The following is a 15,961-nucleotide window of genomic DNA, read 5'->3' as shown; positions in this document are numbered from 1 at the left end:
AAATATTCTTGAGCGGCCCGGTCTTGTTCTGCGTCGCTGAAGTACATTGTCGGGTTGAAGGTCAAGGTCGACGTGTCTTTATTTGTCTCTGCGCTCATTGTAGTTTCTCCCATGGTCGTAACTAAGCGGCGCTACCAACTATTATGAAACAGCCTGGAGCTGTCTCTTAAACTACGAGTAGATCGGTTTATAGATAGTTCAGCCTTAGTGGATAGGCCTAGTCTATCTGTCGTATTCTCGATGTCTAAAAAGTGTTATCCTTCTTCAGGGATGTCTCAGCCTCACGCTCCTTTATAGTTCGGAACCCTTCTATACAGTAGGTGAGGGGTAACCCCGATCAGGAATGTTTAGACTCTTCGTCCTTCGTATTATACAGGATGCCCAGAATCTATAATCTGGCTCATGTCGTATCATAACACCTTCCGGTTGCAGCCATACCATGCAGGAAGCACTGTTTCCCGTCCGATCAACGTTAGTTAAGCTGCATAGGGCCACACTGAGTAGTGTAGTGGGAGACCATATGCGAAATTGTGGTGCTGCAATCTTTTTGCTCCAAGAAATTCTAAGCCGAAAGTGTTTCTACACGGCTGAATAAGACTGCCTAGGGCCTTAATGACCTTTGTTTTGAGCAGCTCCACTTTAATCTTAAACTGTCGGACACATTTTCATTGCGTGCTTCTATTAGCAAGTCGTCCAAAGGCACAGACTTGCGTATAAACCCCAAAAGCCAAGCTATAAAACAATATTTCAGAAACTAGCAGCACGAATCAAATCCCCAAATTGTGATGTATCGCCGAAGGCCTAGTGATGGTGTGAATTACCATATGATCTGCTTGTCAAGAGTGGATCCCGAGCATGTTTCCACTACACCACCTCATCATTCGAATAGTCTGCGTTCAACCTTTAATTTTTCATACACATTCATCATAAACGCCGTGGTGTCATCACAGCTCTGGAGCTCGCTCCGGAGCTGAGGAAGTTCTTTCTTTAAAGAATAGAGATTTTGTAGGCTCTCCAGGATTCGTGCCCGGATAGTATCTGAGTTTTGGATAGGCACCTGGCTGCTTTCCATAGCCGACATGAGTTCTTTCATGCCGCTGTCCAGGGACCCGAAGTTCTCATCAGTTTCCGCATTCTCTGTGATTTCCTTGATGAAGTCTGTCACCTGCTGGTCGATGGACAAGACCAACTTCTCATAGGCGGCCCGCGCCTCTTGAGGTAATTCACGCCGAAGCTGAGTGACTTCGGTGGTCTCGTTTTCGACTTGCTTGATCAAATCTCGTAGTTGCTGGTTCAACTCGGTGTCAAAAGGCACCACCTCTTCTCTTTCTTCGATGGTGAGAAGCTTGTTAAGATGAACATCGTTGTCGGCCAAGTCCTCGCCGTCTACTATCAAGGCGTATTTGGCCTTTTCAAAAGTGGTCTCAAGATTAGCACTCATCATATTTTGCACCTGCATCAGAAACTCGTCATGGGGAGCACAACCTGGGAGAAGCTTTTTGAACTTCTCCTGTGAGGCGTAGAAGACCTGCCGATAGACATGCGCCAACTCGCTTTTAGAAAGCAGGATTTTAGTGTAATGGTCGTTTGCTCCCATCACGAGGAAAATTGGCAGCTGATTGTTTAAAAGACTGGGTGTAGAGACATTATCATTTGTTTGGTGGTGTGGTGTACGGATGCGGATGTACCGGAGCGAAGCCAGGCCCACTAATTCATGAGTCCGACCCGAAGGATACAAATAAATATATAGATACGAGCCTCTGAAGGACGCCGATAGCCATTGATTTAGAATTTATTGAGGGCCAGAAAAGTTTAAGATTCAAACTTCTCAGAGGATAGACGGTAGTGCACGACCAGACGTAGAGAATACCTAGAAAATATAGTACAACCAGTGAATTTATTTGACTGTTGTTTTTAAATAAAGGTACTTCGATCTTTGATCGATTGAGGACAACATGGCATTTCTTCATTCATCAGTAGTGTGTTTGACAATTTGTAATTTGATGGCGGACCGGGCACTATGTTGAGATTTGTAATTACTTCTGATGTTTTGAGGAACAAAAATCAAACCTGATAGGTCCGCATTGTTCAGCCAAAGTTTTATATCATGTCATTAGAATGGGCTGGAATAATTGAAGTACCACAGGAGGTAGATTCAGGCCTATATAATTAATTGTCTGGGCTTAATTCTTGACGGGTGCGGGTAATTTAGCTGTCGAGAACTCAGGCCAGATATAAATGGTGTAGAAGCCGAGATGAGAGCCCAGGAACAAAAGAAAATCTAATGGATCTAATGGTTTTACCGGAGCTCTCGGGTGGGCTAAGTATGAAGTATTTAGACAACATCATGCAGCAGAAGACGCAACAGCCCCTTTCAGCATCAGCTCAACCTGTGCTAATAGAGAACTTTCTACTGATTCGAGATCTGCGAGGCGATTTTTAATTCTGGCTCTGTGAACTGTTTTGGTTACCTCTTTAACTTCTATTCCCGTGGCAGTATCTGCACGAGTCAACGTATATACACAAAACTTGTTTCCCTACAAAACAGCATACTTGGTTTCTCCATCATATACGCTGGACCCAAAAAGTCCAGCTCTGACTATTTGGCTTGGTTCAATGGAGCTTCAGTTTAAGTGGGAACCTAGGCCGCCAGTGCACACCAACAAGAGTGATTTTCACAACACAGAAAAACAGTAGAGTAAACTCAAGGGGGTTTCACTCGACTCTGGTATATTTAAACTCATAAAATAACTCATGTTATAGTATACTCATTTAACATCCCATTAAAAGAAGACTGATTATTATATGATTTATATATCATTTGGTACTTAATCTAATACCTATACAATTTAAATAGATATACATCTAATTGTATGCTATAAGATATGATTATTTATAATTTAAGATTATAAAATAAAGAACTCAGAATTATAAAGCGGATTTATAACTTCGGGGCATTAAATCCTGCTGCTTATCAGCTAGGACCCCGAGTTCCCATCTTCTCTGTCCTTCACGTACGGACCGTATGCAGGCGTTGGAATAGGAGAAAGCTACATAGTGATGCAGGCCAGCAAGCCAGCCTTGGCCGAGACATTAAGTAAGACAGTATTGGAGATCAAGCAGCGATGTTTTATTTCCCGGTCTCTCTCTCAAATATTGGTGATCTCATGGGAAGACTCAAGCACCTCATTCGTCCAATGGGACGCAGAATTACAGGATCTGGGAGCAATGCCACCACCCGGCAGAGCCAGAACACAGCAGGGTCAAAACCTAAGAAAACCCCGCCTGGCAATATCTAGCAAGGCCACTGCCACCAAAACAAAAAAAAACAAAAAATAGAAAGAGGACGAAAGATCTTCGCTGCTGTGGAGCCGCTTTATTGCCTGCTGGGCCCGGTGTGCACACGACCACATGCGTGCGCCCGTTCACCGCGAGATACTCGCAAGAAACCAGCTACCATCCTAATAAAACCCCCCACTTTCTGGCTCACCTCTCTTGGCACATCAATAAAATGAGCACCAGTGACGAGCTTAATCCGCTCTTTGCACCCTTTTTGGGGCTTGCCGGCTGTGCCGCGTCCATGGTGTTTTCATGCGTGGGCGCCGCCGTGGGCTCGGCCAAATCCGGCATTGGTATCTCCGGTATCGGAACTTTCAAGCCAGAACTCATCATGAAGTCTTTGATTCCCGTGGTGTTGTCGGGAATTCTTTCCGTGTACGGCTTGGTGGTCTCGGTGTTGATTGCCGGCGGGTTGAACCCGGCGGAAGACTACTCTCTATTCAAAGGAATCATGCATTTGGCATGCGGGCTCTCGGTGGGGCTTGCCTGTATGGCGTCTGGGTACGCCATTGGCATTGTGGGCGATGAAGGCGTGAGGCAGTACATGCACCAGCCGCGGTTGTTTGTGGGCATAGTGTTGATTTTGATTTTCGCGGAGGTGTTGGGCTTGTACGGCTTGATCATAGCGTTGATTTTGAACACCAAGGGCACGTAAGACGCGGGGCCTCGTGGGGCTGATGGCCTTGCCGCCAGGCCCGTCCTCTACACTTCTACATACACCTACATATTTCATACAACTTTTACTCGGCCTGCCGTCCTCTGGTCTTGTATTCTGGGGGGCTTGTGTATTATACATTCGTGTGGTGGGCGCCCTAGTCCGTCTGCATCTTGTCATCGTCGGCCTTGGTGCCGAGCGTCACGTTCCCGTCGTCGTCAATGAAACGGGACGCGAAGTCAGAGACAAACTGGACGGACCGGCTCGAGTCCAAGAAAAGCAGGTACGCTCTCTTAACGTCGGCCAAGTCAACGCTTTCCGCGCGTCTTTTGGCGGCAAGCTGCAGCGACACGGCAATCAAGTTCGACGCGTACCGCAAGGACGTCTCCTCGCCGATCTTCGTCAACAAGGCCAACGCGTCGCCCGTCAAGTCCACCTCCTCCTCCGTGGCACGGATGGACAAGATGGTGCGGAGCTCGTCGGCAGAGTAGTTGGCCGTGTGGATGATGATGGACCGGTCCAACAAGTCCATGGGCACACCATGCGGCGACTTGTAGTTGGTTCCACGGGCGGGCGAGACGCCTCTGTTGGTGGCCATGACGACGATGGGCGCGAAGTCGTCCTCCAACGCCCGGTTGATGAACGAGAAGCACTCGATGTCCAACATGTGGACCTCGTCGACGAAAAGCACGCCCGGCACGATCTCGGCCTTGCCCTCCTCCTTCCACTCAGCCACTTTGGTGTTGATCTGGTCACGCACCTCGGAGCGGATCTCACCCGTGTCTCCAGAAAACAACGCCAAGAAGCCTTGCTGGCGCGAGTTGATGACGTCGATTTCATGCAACGATACCGTGTGCACCACTTCTTTGCGCTTCTGCAACTCGCCCTCTGGACACTGCACGAACTTGGTTTCGGGGCCCATGGCATCATAGTCGCGGGCACGGGCAAACGACTTGCCCAACTTGCTGATCTTGCCCGAGGCCTTGTCGATGGAGATGACGTCGCCTGCCAAGACCTTCTCCTTGGTCAAGCCCTCGATCATCTTGTTACCCAACTCGTAGATGGTCTCCATGTCGGTGGTCTTGATCGTCAACTTGCCCTGCTTGTGGCCTCCCGTGATGGAGCGGTCGATTTGGATCTCGACGACTTCTCCCTCGATGATTTCGGTCTCCTCCTTGATCTTGATGCCGATCGACTTGCGGAACGCCTGGGTCAACGACTCGGTCTTGGACAAGTCCAAAGAGAAAATCTCCGAACCCGTGATTGCCGTAAATGGCACGCCTTCGCCCAAGCTTTGCGAGAGCCCCATGGCGATTGCGGTTTTGCCCGTGGACGGAGGACCCGCAATAAGCACGGCCCGGCCGGCAATCTGGCCGACCTGCACCATCTTCAAAATGAGCCCGGCAGCCCTACGCGCCTTGAGCTGGCCGACCATTCCTTGTGCAGATGGCTTGGGCACCAAGTTGTCGTCCAACCCGAGGCCCGAAATATGTGAGTGGGACGCGATCAACGAGAGCCCATTCAAATCGCGTGTCTGCGAGGACGTCGTGGCTATAGTAGAGGTCTGGGATTGTTAGTAAGCCGCTAGAAGGGAGCTTTCAGCTACCGGCATATTTGGGCGTCTTGGCCGTTTCGGGGTACACATACCATCGTGTCTGAGTGCTCTGTTTGGTGTATCGAGCTGAAAACGAGAGCCTTGAACAGACTGGTCTTCGCGATGTTCTGAGGCGCCGGAGTCACGTGACCAAGGCCTTGGTCACGTGATAATTTGGCGAGTCACGTGATGTAGCGGGTAGCACAAAGCCTTGCTGCCGGGATATGGCGCCCTTTCCACAGTATTGGCACGCCAGCTGAGTATGGAAGAAAGAGCATATGAGGTTATGGTCTAAAGAAATTCTGAGTACTGTGATCAGATTTGCACTTGCTTTGCTTAAAAAGAGAAGTTGTGCCAAAGTCCTTCCTGACTTGGCTGCAGTTGTAACAGCGAGCCCAGGCATACTGTGCAGGAGACAGAATCCAATATATTGATATAGATTGATTGAGTTCTTAGGGCAGGAGGGTCAGCCGTCACTGATGAATTTCGGAAATGGTCGTCAAATTAGGAAAAGAGTGAGTAATACTCTAGATGCAAAATTGTTTTGTAAGTGTGGGCAATCTATGTTCGACCAAGGCACATCGTTGGGAGCCTGGCATCTAATTTGTCATGGTTCAAAAAGTAGAACCCCATGGAATTTCGGCAGATGTTTTCGGGATAATTTTCTCCAATAACCGATTATTCGCAAAGAGCTGTAAAGTCCCTTTCAGCTTGCCAAGGCTGTCTGATGATCTTCTTACTGCTGAAAATGTAGCATAAACTGCCGTTATTCGTACCTCTGCAATACAGTCAAGTATACAAAGATGCGTTCTCTAACAAGTACAGGAAACATGATTATTTGAGTTTCTGAGCTACAGACGAAAACAAACCACAGCTCGGCTCAATTAGCGCAAAAGCATGCCCATGCTAAGCATAGAGAGCCACTAAAGTATTTTGCTATATCCCGGGCATACCAGAAATCAGACGGCTGAGTATGTCTCTCGCTGCCTATATTGCAGACGACACTTACCAAGCACATCAATTAGGAACACACCACAACATGCCACGACAAGACTGACTCTGTCGGCTGTGCGTTGCGGCTCTTGAAACTTGCCTAAAGTGATTCGAAGATTTGCAACTCCCCTGGCGCCCTATTCATTTGGCACCTGGAAGAGATACGCCACTCTACGGATGTCAATCTCCACTAGCAACCGACTAGGAAGATAATCATACGGCGTGAACCAAGTTATTTATACATATTCCGGGGGACAGGGTCCGTGGGCACACCTCGACAACCCAAACCGTGGTTTAAAGCTTCGAGCCGACTTGCAGAAGCGCTTCCTCGTACATCTGATCGATCTGCGGTCTGAAGAACTTGGCTGCAATGGGGCGCTTTAGCTTCACGGTGGGCGTGATGACGTCCCTCTCGAGAGTCAAGGGTTCGTACTCGATGTACAAGTTCTTCAACTTCTCGAAGCCGGCCAACCCCGCCACGTGCTTGTTCAACCGCTGGAGAAGCAACCTCCTGTTCTCTGGCTTGTTGATTTCCGCCAAGAGGGCGTCATCCAGGGCGCGGGCCGCCCCGGCAAAGCCACACACGTGCTTCAAGAACGTCGCCGCCTTCTCCTTGTCCACGCCCACAATAGCGACCAAGAAGCTCTGCGTGGAGTCGCCATGCACGAAGCACTGGGTGAGAATGGAGTTGCACAGGAGGTAGATGTTCTCGATTTTCTCGGGCGTCACGTACTCGCCCTGTGACAACTTGAAGAAGTTCTTGACGCGGTCCACGATGTAGAGGCGGCCGGTGTTGCGGTCGATTCTCGCCACATCGCCCGTGGAGAACCACTCGCCGTCAAAGCTCTTGCGCGTCTCCTCCTCGTTCTTGTAGTACGCGGAGAAGATCTGCGGGCCGCGGAGCTGCAACTCGCCCATGTGGCCACGCGGGTCGTCGAGCGTGTAGCCCAAGTCGGGCAATTCGCGGACGCGGATCTCGGTGGCCACGCCGGGCGCGCCGCAGCTGTCGGCGGCCTTCTCGTTGGGGTCGCCGAAGGACATGCCGGCAAACAGCTCCGTCAAGCCGTAGCCCTGGGCAAAGCCGATGTTGAGCGCGGCCTTCATGAACTTGATTGTCAGCGGCGAGATGGGAGCCAGCCCCGTGATGCAGTGCTCCATGTTCTCGAAGCCCAAGAGCTTGCGCACCTTGCTGATGAAAAGCGCGTCGTAGACGGCGTGGGTGCCCTTGACGCCGTCGGAGGTCTGGCGGTCCAACTTGGCCTGCACCACGTGCGAGAAGATGGTCTTCTTGACCACCAGGTCCAGGTGGATGGTGGCGTTCTTGATGGCGGCCTCGAGCTTGGTGAACACGCGCGGCACGTTGGACATGTGCTTCGGCTTCAAGACGCGGAGGTCGTCGAGCAACGACTGCGGCGTGCCGTTGAGCTGCGGGAAGCCGCACAAGCCGCCCGTGGCGAGCGTGTATGCCAAAGACTGGCGCTCGAAGATATGTGCGAGCGGCAAGAACACCATCTCCACGTCGTCCTTGATGCGGGGCACGTTGCAGATGGTGAACGTGATCCCCGCGGAGGTGGTCTCGTGCGTCAACACCACGCCCTTGGGCTTGGACCCCGTGGTGCCGGACGTGAAGCTGATGGTGTACACGGCCGCCGGGCTGGGGGGCATTTCCGGGTGCGGGAATAGCCTGCCCACGCCGCACACCTGGCCGAAGTCGTAGAGCTCGACCAGGCACTCGCGTGCACGGGCCGCGAGCGCACGCGCCTCGGCGTCCGAGCGGCAGTCCAACGGGTCCATGGACACCACGCAGATGAGCGCCGCGAGTTCCTGGGGGTGGCTGCGCTTCAAGTCCAAGATGGCCTCGACGTGCGCGAGGGACGCCACCACCACCGGCGACTCCACGAGTTGCAAGATGTACTCGGACGCGTTGGGGCCCAAGGTGTCGTACAACACGGTGTTGGTGATGGAGTACGCGACGCACGCCAAGTCCGTGATGACCCACTCCGCGCGGTTGCCCAGGAACATGGTCAACACAAAGGAGAGGTTTGTGGCGTCGTACGAGGCGCAGTCGGCGTAGTGGCGGTCGATCTTGCGGTGGCTCTCGAGGCCGCTGTTCTTGTACGGGCTGTGCTGGAGGAGGTGGATCACGCCGGCGCCGAAGCGGCGCTTCTTCTCGTCCACTTGCAGGTACGTCTCCGGCTCGTAGCGGGGCTCTGGAACGCCGGTTTTGTAGTCGTAGGGCCGCGACGCCAACGCCGGCTTGGCCGCGAAGTGGCGCACGGAGTTGCGCCACAACGCGTGGTACGTGGCGAGCTCGGGAAGCACGTTGATCTTCAAGTTGGGCACGGCGTCGCTGCGGAAGACCGGCGAGTAGCCGGTTTCGGCGGATCCGGGCACGGCACTGGCGTTGGCCCGGTGTGCGAGCGGCACGTGGTCGTCGAGGAGCCGGTCGAAGGACACGCCGGACTCGGCGGGCGAGACGAACACCGAGTCCGAGGTGGCGGGCGCCAACACAGGGGCAGACATGGCGGGCAAGGGGGGGCGGCTTTTGGGCGGCTAGCAGATGTTTTGGGCGGCTAGCAGATTTTCTGGGCGGCTAGCGGCGTTTTGTGTGGCTGGCGGCTTTTTAGGCGGCTGGCGGCTATTTGCTCACGGGGGCTGGTCACTGGACGGGCGTTCTGCGGGTTTTGCAGCTCTGGCGTATTTGGGGAAATCCAAAACTGGTGGCTACAGTCTGTGATGCGGCCTTCGGATCACTGGCGGCACTTTGAGGGATTTGTGGGGCACACGTGCTATTTCTGGGGCACTCTCGGTATATATTGAGGGCACTCTTGGTAAATCTAGGGGCGCTCCGGAATCACTTCAATTTCTCCAGGTCGCTCTTGGATCAGTGGACTCTGTCGTCTTTCACGATGATTTTCCAGGTCACTTCAAACAATCTGGCACTCTTTATCACGGGCACTCGAAACCACGGGCACGCTGGACTTGTTTCTTGGATAAATCTGGATTTCTAAACTGAGAGTTTTCTTTCCGGAAAGACACCGCGCAATTGGCGCTGAAAATACCCAGGCTTTTATATGCCTGGTCGGCCCAGCCTGCCAGGCCGAATGTGGGGTATAGATCCTCGGGCCCGCGCGGCGGGGAATGTGGGGCGCACACGAAAAACGGCCCGACGCTGGGCGGCCACGCGTCGCCATACATAAGAAACGAGGGTCCTGTATATAGGCGCCCGCTCTTCGCCTTGGTCTCTGGCCTTTAGCGTGTTTTGTCGGGGTGTTGGTGGGTGGACGTATCCGAGGCGAATATCATATTCGCGCACCCTCGGGGCACACGCCGCCAGACGGAGGATGTCGTGTTCCTGCATGCGGGGCTTAGGTGCTTTTCCTGCCGATGGCGTGCTGCGCCGGCCACCTAAACCTGGCGTCCTGCATACTGTGTTCTGCTAGCGTTGTATTGGTGTACTCGCTGTGTGGGCAACTGGCTGATGAGATGGTAAGGTGAGACCAAGAGGTTTAGGTCATTTGGTTGCTTATCTCATAACGATATTGCTGTCTTCTATAATGGAAAGATAATAGTATTGTTATTCAGTTGCCTCTAGCGATAGTAGATTATCTAATCAAGTATGATCTCTTAGAGCTTCATGTGGTCTTGTGCTTTAGAAGGGATGTAGTGGGTAGCATAGACTGCTGGATTGTAGTGCTGGATTTCAGTGCTGGAAATCAGAGTGCTGGATTTCAGTGATGAAAATCAGAGTGCTGGATTTCAGTGCTGGAGGTCCGAATCCTGGTTTGGAAGGGTGGCTGTCTCAACATACTTGTAGCGTTGGATACTCGCTATCTTGACAGATTTGGGTGCTGAGGTGCTCGCTGGTTGATGTACTTGATGTGCTAACAATAGTGTGTATAAATGCTGCATATGACAGTTGTTTCAAGAATCTGGTGGTGTCGAAGTGCTCGCTATACTGATATAATCGCTGTGTTACTATCTCGTTGACACTTGCTTGTTGTATCAATACACTCGTATCCATATACCATTTTACTGCTAAATGGATCTACTAATTTATATATTTTATTGTTTGTTACATCTAAAAAGTAGTTTTTTGTAATTTTATTTAGATCTTATCATACTTGTTGCTTCAAGATACTTGTATTAACAAACTTGCTGTTTCAAAGTACTTTTATGAAGATACTGGCTGCTTCAACATCCTTATATTCTTGCTTGTTGTTTTGAAATACCCGTATTGACATTCTCGCTGAATCAGCGTACACTCTACAAGTATGCCCGTTTAAGGATTGTTTTAAAAGGTTAGCTGTATACTTACTCTTTGCAAGAAGGTTCTCGTTGTGTTAATACACTCGCTGTATTAGCATCCTCGCCTTATTTACTACTCGCTTTATCTAACTACTCGCTCAATTAACCTACTCGCTTTATTATCCTACTCGCTGTATTAGCATCCTCGCTTTATTTACTACTAGCTTTATTTACTTCTCGCTTTATTTACTACTCGCTTTATTTAACTACTTGCTCAGCTAACTTACTCAATCTATTAACATCCTCACTTCACCAACATCTCCTCTGCATTCACATTCTGGTCTTAACCTACTCGCTCAATTAACCTACTCGCTGTATCATTCTACTCGTTGTATTAGCATCCTCGCTTTATTTACTACTGGTTTTATGTACTACTCGCTTCATTTAGCTACTCGCTTTATTTAGCTACTCGCTTTATTAGACTACCCGCTTTATTTAACTACTCGTTTTATTAACATCCTCACTTTACTAACATCTTCTCTGCGTTTACATTCTGGTATTGGCCTACTCGCCTACTTAACCTACTCGCCTAATTAACATCTTTGCTGCTTTAAGATTCTTGTATTGGCATACTCGTTCTCCTACAAGGCCAAGACCCAGTTCTGCGGCACGCCGTACTTGGCCAAGGGGTTGAACGACATCTTGCTGCACCACATCAAGAACACCTAGCCCGACATCAAGAACACCTTTCAAGATTTGCATCGAGCACTCCTTGAAGAAGTATTCGCAGGAGTTGACCGTGCTGGGCCCCGGGCTCGAGGGGAGCCCCACGTCCATTGCCTTGACAGTCAAACACGAAACAGCTTTCAAAAGTAATGAGAATTTAATTGATATTGTGTTTGTTGAAAAGGGAAAAGAGTATTAGACTTCAAGATTAGTGTATTTATTGTGGGAATAGTTCGTCGCTGTTAGTATTTTACGGAGTTCTGGAATTGAAAAAGCTATGTCTGAGGTGCGAATGCTACTTTATTCTTTGCAGGTCAACAAAGTTTCGCTCTCAGAATTTTAAATCCAGACTTTGTGATGTGTATTGACAGTTGATAGCACGCGTAGATTCAAGATAACTTGGATAAGCTTATCAGTCGTATCCTCCTACGGCCTATTCCGTGTCAGGCGACCTATTTCGCCTAGACGGCTCTAATATCCAGTGGCCTCTCCCACAGGTAAGATCTAATAACCTCTGAAAGATCCAGCTGAGACTAAGATACGGAAAGTATTTTATTACATGCCCTACCGAGGCGCAATTTCTTCTGTCAATCCAATTCCCTTTTTTGACTATTAAGTGAGGAAATGAATGTTCTGTCCATTCTTTTGTGCATCGCAAGCAAACTGAATATTTGTATAAAGGCACAGGCATGAAAGTGATTGCAAGTACTTGTATGAATCTAAGATGGCTGATGACCTAAAACGTGATGAAAGTTTGGAAGACATTTGTCCCGATAGCAACCAGCTGAAAGGTCACATTATGGAAGTAAGGTTTAGAAAAAGTTTGGTTATCCAATTTTAAAGGTCATGATCACCAACTTCTCCAGAGACTGCAACGAAATCTTGAACGGCGAGGCCAAGAAATTGTCCTTACACGAGTTGAGCGGCGGTGCGTGTATCTCCTTCGTGTTTTACGAGATTTTCAAGAACGGAATCCAGACCCTCGATTCTTTCGACCAGATCAAGGACGTAGACATCCGCACCATCTGGACAACACCTCGGGCTCCGCCTTGTTCGTGGGGACATAGGCTTTCGAGGTGCTTGTCAAGCAGTAGATCCGCCGCATGGAAGAACCCACCTTGCGCTGCGTCAGCTTGATTTTCGACGAGTTGGCCAGAATCTTGTCGCAGATCATCAGCAACCCCCAATATTCCCCCTATCCTACATCATCAGTTTGGAAGAAACCTACGTCAACACTGCGCATCTTGACATGTTGAAGGGCTCCCAAGCAATGGTCATTGTCGAGGAGAAGCTCCATCCCAAGCAACAAGTCGCCGTGGACCCAAAGTCTGACAGGCCATTGCCACCCTCACAACAGCACACTCCTGCGCGGTCTGCTAGCAAAGAAGACACGAACGGATTTTTTGGCGGCTTCTTCTCATCTAAAGCAAAAAGAGATTGCAGCAGATGGAGGTTCATCCCGTCTTGCGTGCTACAGGAACAATGACGGAGCGTGAGCAGATGGAGACTGTGGTCATCAAGCTCTTTATTGCCTCGTATTACAGCATCGTTCAAAGAGCCGTGGCAGACCTTGTGCCAAAGGCCATCATGTTGAAGTTGATCACCAGATGCAAGGACGACATCCAGAAAGAGCTGTTACAGAAGTTGTACAGTCCTCCCGACTTGGCAGACTTGGTCAAGAGTGATCTGACGGTGCAGAAGAGAAAGGAGTGCTTGAAGATGGTAGAGATGTTGAGAAACGCCAGCGAGATTGTTAGCAGTGTGTAATGCTCGGTTTTCTCTAATAGCCCGGCTGATTAAGCTATTGTACTTATCTTTCTTCAAAGCGTGATCCGAGTGTTTCTTCGCGAAGTTCAGGTTTGCATCAAGCAACGACTGTCAACTTGGAATATTGCTCAACCAAAAATGCAAGTCTCATCAACTCACGCAAATACTTCTCGATTCTATCCATTTTCTTAGGATGACAGAAGTCGAAGAAGCATCGCACAAAAAACGCCCCCTCCGCAATTAGCTCTTTCCGAATTTTGGAGAGATTCTCAACTTCGTTAAATTTATCAGGTAGATGCTCAAATAATAGTTCGAGTATCGTGTGCGCAACTTCACTTTCAACCATGTGCAAAGATTCAGATATGTCATCATGATATTGACCAAGCCAGTGTTTGTACAACATTGATATAGCTGCCTGCTTCTTATAGAAAATATATTGTGTCAGCCAAAGAGTATATAAGTTGATCCGAATCAGTCTAAAACCAGCCAAGACCGCCTCTGTTTTTTTCCCACTGAATTTAAAAAAACCGCTGTTGATATGCGGTATATTGACAGCGGTTATCACACATTCCGTGTTCTCTCCATTATTGAGAGTTTTTAGCTAACTCGATAGACTGTCCACGCTCAGTCGGGTATGGACAAGAGTTTCACTTTGCAGGCTTAGAAGTCACTAGTGAAGAGACGCAAAATTACAATATTTGCCTCTTCTAAATCTTGGGGCTTGGAAGCGGGGAGTAACATGCATGTTCCAAGGAGGTTCAGGTGTATTTTGCAGTGGTCCTCATAAAGCTTGTTGGCATATGGGTACTTTTTCCGAAACTGGGCAGCTATGCCTCCTCCCCACAGGCCAAACGGATTTCAAGCGTGTGCCAAAACAGCCGTTGCTCTGCCGCAATGAGAAAACAAATCACCCTTTATAGAGTTGGGCATATCTTGGCAAGAAAACAATACATATACCTAATTTTAAAGAAGAGAAGTGGTGTGAAACCTGATTTAGATTGTGGGGTACGGGGGAGCAACTTGGTGGGAACAATCTCTAGCATCTGCATATTGCAGCTGTCTGAGGTGGAACCCCAGTTTTGTCTTTTTTTCCATAAAGTTTGCGTATTCATGATACTAGTTATATCTTAAAAAATTATGCTTTCAAGTTGAACCCGTTTAATTTTTAAATGTGAAATACTTGCGTTGATCGGCACCCTGGTTGTATCGCAAGCCTACTTGCGTTGACGTATTATCAATGCCTTTGGAATTGTTGCTGAATTTAACGTGGTGTTTGAGAAAACATGCAAGGCCGCAGTTTGGTAGCTTCCTAAGATCATAAATGATCTTGATGATAAGAACCACGTGTGCATGTACTTTATAATTTTTGTTTTGTTTCGTCGGCAGTGAACGGAAAGGTTCAGCACTAGCATGAATAGTGTCTTGAGCATGTATTACGTGGGTGAGATATAATACGACTTACATTAGTTTGAAGATCTACTTTGTTAAGTATTGTACAATTCGTATTGCGCTTTTAATACCCCCCATCATTATCAACTTTTTTCCCTACATTTTTACTTGTTTTACGGTTCTATCATCACTTGAAATACGACTCAATAATTTAGCTTGTAATTGAAACAGACTTGGAACGACATACATGTTTGTTTTCATATATATCACTGACTTCTTTGAAAAAACTCAGGGAAACACGTCTACATTATTTATATGATCATGTTAGTAGACGGGGAGAAACCATGGAGAGAGGAAGAATAATCAGAAGCATGAGTGCGAGACATCACAAAATTTCATCATCATGTATTTCCGAGGAAATCACCATATGCTTTTTTCTCACCCAGTCCTACAATTCAACTGCTGAAATGTATGATGTTCTCTTAGGAAATATTGTTTATTGATATATAGGAGTGTTTTTTTTTTTTTGTTTTAAATTTTTTTTATCATTTTCGATTTTTTTTTTTTTCATGAAGACAAGATCGATAAATAAGTCTGATACCTTCATCAACCAGGTAAGTGTCAGGCCCAAGATTCAAAGACCATCTGTTCTTTTTCTCTTGTACAAGATGACAATATTCTCAGGTATGGGCTCCATTCCGCCATAGCTATCAAGGAGAGAGACCTTTTCAACAGGTCCTAAAGTCGAGGATGTCGCCCTGCTGGAATGCAAGCCATGGTTCACAAGCAGGCGAGATCCCCTCAGACGTCTTTTTCTTTGCACTTGCCACCCTTCATTTTCTTCTGTTGTCTCAGTATCAAATTGGCATGTATAAGCTGGCGCAAACGTGGGCATGCCACAGTCATTTTTCACCGAGACAGAAGCAAGGGTGGTTCTTGTTTGTCTCTTGTGCTTCAGGTGCTTGCGTAAGCGAGACAAGTAAAGATCATCGTGGTTAGTGGCGGTGTTATCTTCTTGGGACGAGTCTAAAGGCAAACCAGAAGCCTGCTCTGGATCAGAAACCCTGGCTTGCTTTTCATAAATATTAGTGTCACAAGTAGTATCAACAGTGATCGCTGAAAGTTTTTTTGCAGAGTCTTTGCTATTGTTTTCCTCGAGGGGCGGTGTTAAGATTTCTGTCTTGGGTAGTTTCTCAGTTGAACAATGTGTTGCTTTGTTGCGATTGTCCTCCGCCAAGTCTTCCATTAAT

The 15,961-nt window shown here is 48.5% G+C and overlaps 9 protein-coding genes across 9 annotated transcripts, besides 1 other annotated feature; 2 read left to right on the top strand and 7 right to left on the bottom strand.

The window, feature by feature from the left end:
- Positions 1 to 309: 309 nt before the first annotated feature.
- Positions 310 to 549: a sequence feature (Protein overlapping with rRNA (METBIDRAFT_40166, OBA22091.1) was converted to a misc_feature.).
- A 38-nt stretch (positions 550 to 587) lies between these two features.
- METBIDRAFT_31048 (MIND complex subunit) lies at positions 588 to 1,627 on the bottom strand. Its single transcript, XM_018855760.1, has one exon. It carries the CDS (start codon positions 1,595 to 1,597, stop codon positions 878 to 880), a length of 720 nt encoding a protein of 239 aa, XP_018712586.1. The 5' UTR covers positions 1,598 to 1,627; the 3' UTR covers positions 588 to 877.
- Positions 1,628 to 3,511: 1,884 nt separating this feature from the next.
- Positions 3,512 to 3,994, top strand: VMA11 (H(+)-transporting V0 sector ATPase subunit c'; the record flags this gene model as incomplete). The annotated part of the gene is made up of 1 exon (XM_018857276.1): positions 3,512 to 3,994. The coding sequence occupies one exon, from the start codon at positions 3,512 to 3,514 to the stop codon at positions 3,992 to 3,994; it is 483 nt and encodes a 160-aa protein (XP_018712585.1).
- RVB2 (RuvB family ATP-dependent DNA helicase reptin) lies at positions 3,724 to 5,915 on the bottom strand. Its single transcript, XM_018858364.1, has 2 exons — positions 5,642 to 5,915; positions 3,724 to 5,558 (listed from the first exon to the last, which is right to left on the bottom strand). The coding sequence occupies exons 1-2, from the start codon at positions 5,642 to 5,644 to the stop codon at positions 4,152 to 4,154; spliced, it is 1,410 nt and encodes a 469-aa protein (XP_018712584.1). The 5' UTR covers positions 5,645 to 5,915; the 3' UTR covers positions 3,724 to 4,151.
- On the bottom strand, positions 5,571 to 6,087 carry METBIDRAFT_146276 (uncharacterized protein). The gene has a single exon (XM_018854520.1). The coding sequence runs from the start codon at positions 5,989 to 5,991 to the stop codon at positions 5,731 to 5,733; it is 261 nt and encodes an 86-aa protein (XP_018712583.1). The 5' UTR covers positions 5,992 to 6,087; the 3' UTR covers positions 5,571 to 5,730.
- A 788-nt stretch (positions 6,088 to 6,875) lies between these two features.
- METBIDRAFT_39132 (acetyl-CoA synthetase-like protein) lies at positions 6,876 to 9,104 on the bottom strand (the record flags this gene model as incomplete). Its single annotated transcript, XM_018857096.1, has 1 exon — positions 6,876 to 9,104. One exon carries the CDS (start codon positions 9,102 to 9,104, stop codon positions 6,876 to 6,878), a length of 2,229 nt encoding a protein of 742 aa, XP_018712582.1.
- A 3,175-nt stretch (positions 9,105 to 12,279) lies between these two features.
- On the top strand, positions 12,280 to 13,322 carry METBIDRAFT_10978 (GED-domain-containing protein; the record flags this gene model as incomplete). Its single annotated transcript, XM_018853893.1, has 4 exons — positions 12,280 to 12,360; positions 12,399 to 12,631; positions 12,768 to 12,926; positions 12,983 to 13,322. The coding sequence occupies 4 exons, from the start codon at positions 12,280 to 12,282 to the stop codon at positions 13,320 to 13,322; spliced, it is 813 nt and encodes a 270-aa protein (XP_018712581.1).
- Positions 13,323 to 13,982: 660 nt separating this feature from the next.
- On the bottom strand, positions 13,983 to 14,171 carry METBIDRAFT_39849 (uncharacterized protein; the record flags this gene model as incomplete). Its single annotated transcript, XM_018857189.1, has 1 exon — positions 13,983 to 14,171. A coding segment is annotated over one exon (189 nt), but the record flags the coding sequence as incomplete, so codon positions are not given.
- Positions 14,172 to 14,451: 280 nt separating this feature from the next.
- METBIDRAFT_31043 (uncharacterized protein) lies at positions 14,452 to 14,780 on the bottom strand. Its single transcript, XM_018855759.1, has one exon. The coding sequence runs from the start codon at positions 14,750 to 14,752 to the stop codon at positions 14,537 to 14,539; it is 216 nt and encodes a 71-aa protein (XP_018712579.1). The 5' UTR covers positions 14,753 to 14,780; the 3' UTR covers positions 14,452 to 14,536.
- A 565-nt stretch (positions 14,781 to 15,345) lies between these two features.
- METBIDRAFT_10977 (uncharacterized protein) lies at positions 15,346 to 15,957 on the bottom strand (the record flags this gene model as incomplete). The annotated part of the gene is made up of 1 exon (XM_018853892.1): positions 15,346 to 15,957. One exon carries the CDS (start codon positions 15,955 to 15,957, stop codon positions 15,346 to 15,348), a length of 612 nt encoding a protein of 203 aa, XP_018712578.1.
- Between the last annotated feature and the right edge of the window lie 4 nt (positions 15,958 to 15,961).

Source organism: Metschnikowia bicuspidata (assembly GCF_001664035.1).
Source record: "Metschnikowia bicuspidata var. bicuspidata NRRL YB-4993 chromosome Unknown METBIscaffold_2, whole genome shotgun sequence".
In the NCBI taxonomy this organism is placed as follows: domain Eukaryota; kingdom Fungi; phylum Ascomycota; class Pichiomycetes; order Serinales; family Metschnikowiaceae; genus Metschnikowia; species Metschnikowia bicuspidata.
Note: the sequence above shows the minus strand (reverse complement) of the source record. Positions and strands in the feature narration are given on the sequence as shown.

What these genes read in the sequence shown, in the direction of transcription:
- METBIDRAFT_31048 (XM_018855760.1), bottom strand. Translation starts at nt 1,597, where the DNA reads ATGGGAGCAAACGACCATTACACTAAAATCCTGCTTTCTAAAAGCGAG.
- METBIDRAFT_146276 (XM_018854520.1), bottom strand. Translation starts at nt 5,991, where the DNA reads ATGCCTGGGCTCGCTGTTACAACTGCAGCCAAGTCAGGAAGGACTTTG.
- METBIDRAFT_31043 (XM_018855759.1), bottom strand. Translation starts at nt 14,752, where the DNA reads ATGCTCAAGACACTATTCATGCTAGTGCTGAACCTTTCCGTTCACTGC.